This window comes from Solea senegalensis, linkage group LG13 (genome assembly GCF_019176455.1).
Source record: "Solea senegalensis isolate Sse05_10M linkage group LG13, IFAPA_SoseM_1, whole genome shotgun sequence".
Classification (NCBI taxonomy): Eukaryota; Metazoa; Chordata; class Actinopteri; order Pleuronectiformes; family Soleidae; genus Solea; species Solea senegalensis.
The window spans coordinates 1,643,181-1,652,404 of record NC_058033.1 but is presented as its reverse complement, the minus strand read 5'-3'; the positions used below and the strand labels follow the sequence as shown (position 1 = coordinate 1,652,404).

The following is a 9,224-nucleotide window of genomic DNA, read 5'->3' as shown; positions in this document are numbered from 1 at the left end:
CAGCTGTCTGTATCCCTTAAGAAACATGTGTGCTTGCAAATTCAGGAAGGACAATTTTTGTGAAATTTGGTGCAACTTATTTTAGGCTGAGTTTCACCTTTGGGGCACTTTTGCATCACTTTTACTTGTTCCCTTAAACGTTGTTGCCAGTTCTGATTTGCATTCCAATTTACATCCGTTTTCACCAACATTTAGTGCCTCAAAAATGCAAAAAAATTAAGCAATTTCAAAAGTGCTTGGGCCCAAATAAAAGAAAAAGAAGAAAGAAACTTGTGTGATGCAGTGAGTTCTTGTAGCTACTTTGGTATTCCGTTCAGCATTAGAATGTCTGCGTCGTGGAGGTTTCAACACGTTGCAAACACGTCGACTCAATACGTCACGATGCACAAAATAAAATATTTATTTCATAACATGGCACAATGATATCAACGTTCATTGTGGAACATTCAATGGAACAACATTCCTCCAAGTCATCTACTTTGAACAACACCCTCTAATAAATAAGTCATAGAAAGAGGAACGAGTCTTTGAATCTGGACTGAAAGGTTCTTTTTTTTTATAAGACATAGTACACGCACAGCAACTTATACAAACTTAAAGACCCAGTGTGTAAAATGAAATGAAATTATTTTTCATTTGGTAGAAATTGAAGATAATTACACTTTATTTATAAGTGTAAAATCATCTGATGGTATGAATTGTTGTTCTCTGACACACTTGGAAGTTACAGATGAGGTGATGGATATGCGGCTGCAACTTCATCCGTAAATGTTTCTGAATTTTACCCACTGCACCTTTAAGTAGATATTTGCACTAAAGGACAGCAAATCCTGTTTACTGCTATGCATGAGTATAATTTTCACAGTGCCACTGGCTTTAATAATTTATACATAAGTAATAATTTGCTTCAGTAAAAACAACTTTCTCAGCATGGCGAGGAACTGGTTTCAAGGTTTCCCCTGAAGAACACCCACAAGGCCGCCCCTGCCTTAGTTCACATTGTTGAGTCTTTGTCGTACAAAACAGACAAATAATAATTGTTTTTGTACTTCTACTATTTCAAAACATCCCTATAATTCTAGACCCAATCCACCCTTTCAAAGTATAAGTACATTCAATGTATTTACACTGAGAGGAACTTCAACAAGCACATAAACCCTCAGCTGCATGACAAACAGTCATAATTATAAGTCTGAGCTGTGGACATGAACACACAGATCTGATCCGGTTGCACAGCCGTAACTGAACCCTGACACTGAGACCAGGATTTAAGGAGCAAGAATCCCCAGACTTATAAGACAGCGTGAGGTAAAGTGACCACTGGAAAAGAGCGAAAGTATTCTTCTCGTCGTTAACTCTCCTATGTCGGAGCAAATTGTTTAGTCAGACCAGGAAAAGGAAACGCTGGCACCTGGTTGAAGTGTCCTGTTAGGAAGATCCCAACTGTGCCAATGATGAAGAGGAGCATGGCAGCCCAGAAACACACCTTGTCAATCATCTTCCCGATCAGTACCCAGCTTTCAATTTCCTGTATTTTGGAAGAAAAAGGATAGAGATAGAGAATGAACCTGTTAACTAATAATTCAAGGTTCAGTGCATGACCTTTGGTGGTTTGACAGAAATGACGTAACATTCTTTATTTTCTGTGTCCTTCATGTGAAAATGATGCCATGTCAAGCAATACTATCAGACCTGTGATCCTGTCAAACTGCTGAACTACTGTTTTTGTGCACTCATGAGATTAACTAGCAATAGGCCGCAAAAGCAGACACCCAATGTTTTCTGTGTTTCAAAAACAAATTGCAACCCCTCAATATTTGAGGAAAGTCAAGTCATTTTACTAAAGTCTCAGCCAAGTCTGAAGTCACGAGTGTCAAGTCGAGTCTTTCACTGACGTCAGTCAAGCGAGTCTCAAATCCTTAAATTTGTGACTCGAGTCAAGTCATGTGACTCAAGTCCTCACCTCTTTGTCTAATCCCAAAATCTGCACGCTTTTGAACTGTGGGAAGAAACCAGAGAACCCACACACACCCACAGGGAGAACACGCAAACTCCATGCAGAAACGCTCTTGTGCTGACACACTATGCAGTAAAAACATGTAACACTGAGCATACAGAGCCAAAATACCAGGTGGATAGCTTAAAGTAATACTCACTGATCCAATGCTATTTTGATGTCTCGTGCTCTCAGCTATGAAGTTGCACGCATCCACACATTGCTTGATCTCAGGCGCAGCTTGGGCCAAACTCTTATAAAGGTTCGCTGTGCTGCTGACATCTACATTATCCACTGCGGGTGAAGGAGACACTGACAGTTAGGCAACACCTAATACATCATTCATATTTTGAAGTTTCAGAATAAAAACTCTCGTAGTATTAGAAGGAGACATTCTACCAATGGATCGCGTGAGGCCGTGCCTCTCCCTCTGCTTGTCAAACATCATTTCACTGCGAGGTTGTTTGAGTACATATTCCTCTGCCCTCTGCATGAGGCCGAAGGAGCTGCGCCGCCGCTCCCGCACTCCGTTGACCTCCGCTGTCACCTCACTGTCGTCCACCAGTGGGGACATGCCCAGGAAACGAGGCACCATCTCGAGGAACACCTGAGTGAGAGAAACAGTTCAGGCCAACATACAACAATAATAATAATAATAATGATAATAATGATGACTCTTGAATGGTCACGCTTGACTCAGTATGGACTTACATGTTTGATGGTGTGCGACATGGTGTGAGTGCTGGGGCTGCGCAGGGAGAAGTTCAGCACCACAATCTGATTAGTGGCAATGAGAGTCGTGACACACATGACAAAGATGAGGTACCTGAGGAAGAAATTAAACAAGGTTTCAAACTGTATGGATTAAGAAATAAATAAATAAACCAAAGGCCTCCCCGTCCCAAGCTGTTTAGGGAACTACGGTGGCCTCTGCATACCACAAAGAATACACAAAGCATTTCACAACTCTCTTCACCCACTCTCACACTCCCTCGGCCATTTCCTCCTCCTGCTTTATTGGTTTATGCGTAATGTTTATGGACAAAGCTGTTATTTGTTTGCATAGTAAACTTCAAAACACAAAATGCACGCTCTGGCTGTTTTATCCGTCTGGGCGACTGTAAAAACATTGGCGGTTCATGACGACAGATCTTTGCTAAATTCTACGGCTGCGAGAAGTCAATTATTTGTCATGGAAATAAACAAATGCATCTTCAATTTCTGCAAAGAAAGAAAGAAAGGGCAGCAGTCAGCAGACAACCCACAATGACTCACTTGCCGATGAGAGGAACAGAAAGAGACGTTTCAGGAACTTTCTGGGCAATAAGGAAGAGGAAGACAGTCTGAGCCAGCAGCACAGAGATGGCAACAGTCAACTTCTGTCCTCCAGCTGTAACAAGAGGACAACAGACACTTAGGAGACAGCAGATTACAACATATCTGCTCTGTCTTTACAAAACATTATTCAGGGAGGACAGGCAGTAATACAACATTGCAGATGCCTATACTATTATGAAAGTACAATAAAGAAGCAGAGGGCGACGGCTATTTAATGTTGATTTAGAGGAAGATAAATGGCCTAAGTGACCTTGTGCAGGTAGGAAGTAGGCCAGTACGACCAGTGAGGAGATGAGGGAGCAGGGCAAGATGACGTTGATGATGTAGAAGAGGGGCTTCCTTTGGATAATCAGATTAAACAGGATCTCCTGGTACTCCAAGTCGTCTGGGGAATACCGCTTGTTGATCATCTTCCTGGCCGGACGATGGACGATGGCCCACTCGCCGTTCTCTGAACAGCGAAAAACACAATAAGTCGGAGAGCAAATGTTTGTTTTGAATGTTGGGGGGAGTGTTACGTGTAGATTTCCTGGACCTGTGAACGCCTCAGGGTCGATGTCCACCCACTCGACAGTCTTGTCATTTTCAACAGCCAAGATGAGGTCCACTTCTTTGGCACTGTACGTCTGGGATCTACGTTCGTGGCGGTGAACAACGTATAAAATCATCAAACCTGTAGTTGACAGTATGTACCGTGTGATCATTCAGCTGCAACACACCTGAACGCTAACGTGCAGTTCTGATAATCGAACGGGAAGTAGGTGATCTCAATGGCACATGTGCTGCGATAGATAGCAGGAGGTAGCCAGTACATCCAGCCAGAGCTGTCGATCAACACATTAGCATAGTAGGCCACACCGAAGTTTCCATCGATGCTGCACAGAGTGAGATTGAAGTAGAGAAAGAGTTTACATCAGGGGTGTCAAACTCATTTTTGTACAGCACAATTGAAATAATAGCATAATAACCTATGAAAAACAAGAACTCCTTTGTTTTACATTTAATGAAGGATATTTTTACAAAACATGAAGTGTAATTTCAACAATATCATGCCTAAATTTACACTGGATCTATAAAGGCACAAACATTTAGTCACAGGGATCTGGAAGTGAAAAATATTGCATTTGACATTACGTTTAGATTGTAATCGTAGTGTGAAATTTGAACAAATTCATCCTGTGGGCCGGATTGGACCCTCTGGCGGGCCGGTTCTGGCCCCCGGGCCGTACGTTTGACACCCCTGGTTTACGTCAAACAGTGGAGAAATAGCATACATACAGAAGGCTCTTCGCTTGTGTCTTACTTGTTCTCAAGGACAATATCTGGAAGCCAAACCGTGTTACACGGGACACGAATGATATCGATGCCATAGAAGTCAGAAGTGTTCCACGCGAGGCGAGGATCAGACCATTGCTGCACGGGAAATCAACAATGAACACAGAGGTGATCTACTCACTGCATTCACAATGTCTACACAAACAAAACACAACACAACACAACACAATGTTGGACGACGACTCACAATTTCAATCCACACGTTGGTTGTAAGCGTCTCCTCCTTTTCGTTCTGTGGTACAAATGAAGAAGTAACTGTGCATGTTAGTTTGACCCAACAGCCAATAGTCATGTGGTCATGTCTAAAATCCTGACCAGGCTACTATCGTCCAGTGGGGGTCATAGTTCACCGGGGGTTGTGTATATTTGTGTGTCTGGCTTTGTTACAGTAGATAGGAAGAGCTCACTCTCACCAGAGAGATGAGGTTAGTGAGGGTCAGCTTGATCTGGACCTCCACCTTGTCGACAGGGAGAACCACGGGGCGGATATTCTTGTTGTAGTTCTTGAACAACTTGCTGATGAGCTCACTCTCCTCATTACACCGCACTGCAAGAACCAAACGATCAGACATTGAATTCGTTTATATGCATCTGTGCTGTTAGGTTTTTAGCAAACTTTAGAAATGATAAACTATTATAAATATAATGAATGTGATCTTCTGGAGTTTATTTTTTATTTTTTTTATTGGTTTATTGGAGTATTTACATTCTTCCTGCTACGCAAAGGCTGCCATAGTTCTTTGACATACTTGGGGAATGGTGGTGTGAGCAGAGGTGTCGTGTACATCTGCTGTCTTGCCTGTAGATGCCACTAATTCTTGCACAGTGGACCTTTAGAAAAATAGTTGGGGCTTTGGTATTTCCTGTGATGACCCTTAGCAAATGCTGGACATCACTAATAAGATAGGTAGATAGGTAGATAGGTATTTAGTCCACGTTGTCCTTTAATTTTCTGTGAGTAAATGTGCTCCTCTTCACAGCAGCAGTAGCATGATATCACTCTCCTTTCAGGATAAATTTCAAGAGAGACTAAGCGTAAGAAAGGCAGAGGTTATTTCCGACCGCTTGCCTCTTCCCTCCCAGCTGTCACTATCCCGAGCTCAGGTTACACTGCAGCTGGGAAACTCTAAACTGGGACTTTAAGTCATACTCGGGTCATCTGCAATAATCATCAATATCTGCGTCAGACGAAAACGGTGACAGTAACACGTGCTACAAGTGAGTAAAGATGCCCGATACTGCCAGACACGGAGCTGATGTTAATTCTCCCATGTGACTGTTTGTGTCTGTTTCAGTTTCATCAAAATCCGTCGTGACATATGTGACAGTAAATATGTGAAAAAGTAATTTATATATATATATATATATATATATATATAGTACATTATCCATTATTTTATCATGTAAAGAAAAAGAAAACCACGTCTGCCTAACTTTAAAGAGTGTAGGAGTTGTGTTGGTAGAAAATGATTTTCACATCCAGGACATGATCAAAACCTACACCCCAGCCCGCCCACTCCGCTCTGCATCGACAAACCGGCTTGCTGCTCCCTCACTGAGAGGATCACAGAGGCACTCGCAGAACTCGAGACTGTTCACTGTCCTCGCTCCCAAATGGTGGAACGATCTCCCCATCGACATCCGGACAGCTGAAAGCCTCCACATCTTCCGACGCCGACTAAAAACACATTTGTTCCGACTCTACCTCGACTAAGACGACAAAAAAAAAAAAAAAAAAAAAAAAAAAAAAAAAAAAAAAAAAAATATATATATATATATATTGCACTTATGACTAGCACTTCATAGTTTGTTCTACTTGAAGCTCTTACTTACTTCTAGCTCTTATTTGTACCCAAATGTTTAAATGCACTTTTGTAAGTCGCTTTGGATAAAAGCGTCTGCTAAATGACATGTAATGTAATATCCACCTTTTAAAAACAAAGCCTATTAATAATAGGCTGAGTAATAAATGACTGCAAAGAAAGAATTAAAAAACAAACAAATTAAACAGTCTAAGCAGAGGAATTGGAGAGGAGTTTCACACTCACAGTAGATATTAAGTTTGTTTGGTGTCTGTGTTTTGATCTGGTCACTTCCTGTCGCTGATATGTCAGCAACAGAGTGATGATGAGAAACTAGAGGCAGAGAAGCCAAAGGAAGACAACTTCATCTCGAGTGTGCATCTTATAATATTTATTCGTAAATTCACGCTTTCCAGGATCTGAGCGCACACTTATGTTTTGCTCACGGGGGGGTGACCAGTGTTTTGAAATGGACACCGCTGTTCCCAAACTCTAAGTGACATTTGAGAGACATGGCACTTTAAACGCGCCAGACCAATAATATTTATATAATATATAAATATAATATAATATATAATATAATAAACTTTTCTTTTCTTTTTTCTTTTTTTTAAATGACCTCTACCAAGAAAATGAACTCAAGCAGCATTTGTCCACAACTGTGGAAAGCAGAATGTGCCATGTGTCTTAACATAATCCTTGTTTATGTATAAAATTGACATTGTATTTTTCATTCATTTACATCATATTCAATAAGAGTTTCACATCTGCTTTCTGCTCTCAGAAGAACTTCTGCTTTGGCTCTTTGTGCACACCTGTGCACGAGGACAACGTTAATGAACGTTATTTACGGAAAACTTGTGCTCTCGCGACCCAATTATCAACATCATTTGCAAAGATATTCACAAAAATAGAAAGTAAAAGGCTGGAAAATGTGTTAGGAGACCCAAAAGAAATCTTCCGCGACCCTTCTGTGGGCTCAAAAACCTTCTCTATAATGACTGCATTACTGAACTTTTTAAAATACTTGAATTATTTGGGATTTTGAAGTGTAACGTGTAATGCTGCTTGCATGCCAAAGCACAAATAATTGTCTGCATTCAATTAAAACTGGTGTATTTCTTGCCTTTCTCTGATAAATGTGCCGAAAATCGCCGAAAATAAAAGTATGACTTAATCACGCAACAGTTAATCCATGTCTACTTGACATGAATTGTGTTTATGTAGCCCACAGAGAGCATTGTATATATATTGTATTGAACATACTGATGCACTGTATGTTAGTCTGCAAATACAAAAAAAAAAACATTTGGTAAAAACTGATTAAAAACTCACACAAATTGTCAAAATTGAATGTACATTCAGCTCAATCATTTAAAATGAAATGGTAAGAGTTTTAGAGCTGGACGCCTCTTCAAACCCTGAGCGTCTGCATGCACATGAACATAGGGGAAAGGATTATTTGGATGGGTAAGAAGGCCGGGCGACCGTAGTCAGTGAGGATGTGCCAAAAGTTTGCAACTGCGCCACTTACCGTGAACAATCAAACCCCCAAGAATAATTACAACTCCAGAAAATATCCAAAACCTTTCTGCTGCCATCATATTCTAAGACCGCTGCACTCTCCAACACGGCACTATTTTTAAATGTAAATTTTGAGTGAGGGAGAGAGAGAGAGAGAGAGGGGGAGGGAGAGGGAGTGAAAGCAAAGAAGGGGAGAGTAAAAGTCCAAACCCCGCCACCAACAAAACCCCTGACTCTCGCCCTCCCCGGCTGTCGCTCCCCATGGCTCAGGTTACACAGCAGCTGGGAAGTACTAAAACCAGGACTTCAAGTTACCCTACGGTCACCCACAATAATCATCATCATTAGCATCAGCTACATATATCTGTGCTGATGCCACTTAAATAGCGACGATACAAATGTACGAGGAATTATGTGTAGAAATGTGTCACTTACAGCAGAACTAGAAATAGAAATTAGAAATTTCAGATTACAAAATGCACGCCTTGAAATCCACGATTTGGCAGCTGCCATGTCGAGGTTTTCACATTTAGGTGTTCAGAGTCTTCATATGTATGTGTCGTGCTTCATTGCTTATTGTTCATCTTCCACTGACGAAGACCTAAAACTGACTAACTCTTACTTTCTGGTTGGTTTCAACCTGCAAAGTGGAAAACAAAGAGAAATAGGTCAAATAAATGATACACACTGCAAGAAAACAGGGATACGAGCATCCATGGGTTCAGTAAAGTGAACATGTGATGAGCTGTAGTGCAGAACTTTACAACTTCACCACATGGACCTGGACCTTGGTGGTGAGAAACTGTTTGTAGACTACAGCGTGGAGGAAGTGCTGGAGGCAGACAAGGCCATAATCAATAATCAATAATAATAAAACCATGGTGGCAAACTCTCAGCCATACAAAGTCCAAACTGGAGTATCAAGAGAAACTATTCATTTTCAAAGTAGATTAGGTATTTTCAGAGTGCAAATGCATGAAATATGAAATATGATGTACATAGTTCTAGATTCAGAGGCTCATGGACTTCATTATTGCAGCAACATACATTTATTTCTTCATCGTTTGCTATACCGTGAGTAATAAAAGTAGAGTCACTCTGCAGTGTCAAGGGCAGCACACTGATTTTTGGAATGCGCCATGTGAGTTGTACAGAATGTGATGTACTTCTAAATATACGTTTAGGGAAACAGAGATGAGCTTCTTAAAAGTAACGAGAGCCTCCAGAGG

The 9,224-nt window shown here is 41.0% G+C and overlaps 1 protein-coding gene across 1 annotated transcript; it reads right to left on the bottom strand.

The window, feature by feature from the left end:
* Window positions 1-376: 376 nt before the first annotated feature.
* chrne (cholinergic receptor, nicotinic, epsilon) lies at window positions 377-8,160 on the bottom strand. Its single transcript, XM_044043126.1, has 12 exons — window positions 8,006-8,160; window positions 5,083-5,216; window positions 4,857-4,901; window positions 4,638-4,747; window positions 4,054-4,209; window positions 3,870-3,967; window positions 3,585-3,785; window positions 3,272-3,386; window positions 2,708-2,822; window positions 2,396-2,603; window positions 2,157-2,290; window positions 377-1,528 (listed from the first exon to the last, which is right to left on the bottom strand). Exons 1-12 carry the CDS (start codon window positions 8,073-8,075, stop codon window positions 1,361-1,363), a joined length of 1,554 nt encoding a protein of 517 aa, XP_043899061.1. The 5' UTR covers window positions 8,076-8,160; the 3' UTR covers window positions 377-1,360.
* Between the last annotated feature and the right edge of the window lie 1,064 nt (window positions 8,161-9,224).

Bases quoted from the DNA above. Each gene is read 5' to 3' on its own strand.
- chrne (XM_044043126.1), bottom strand. From the start codon at position 8,075: ATGATGGCAGCAGAAAGGTTTTGGATATTTTCTGGAGTTGTAATTATT. The intron at 5,217-8,005 runs GTAAGTGGCGCA...TGGTTCTTGCAG, and splicing joins TGGGGGTTTGATTGTTCACG to TGCGGTGTAATGAGGAGAGT. The intron at 4,210-4,637 runs GTAAGACACAAG...CACTCTGTGCAG, and splicing joins GATATTGTCCTTGAGAACAA to CATCGATGGAAACTTCGGTG.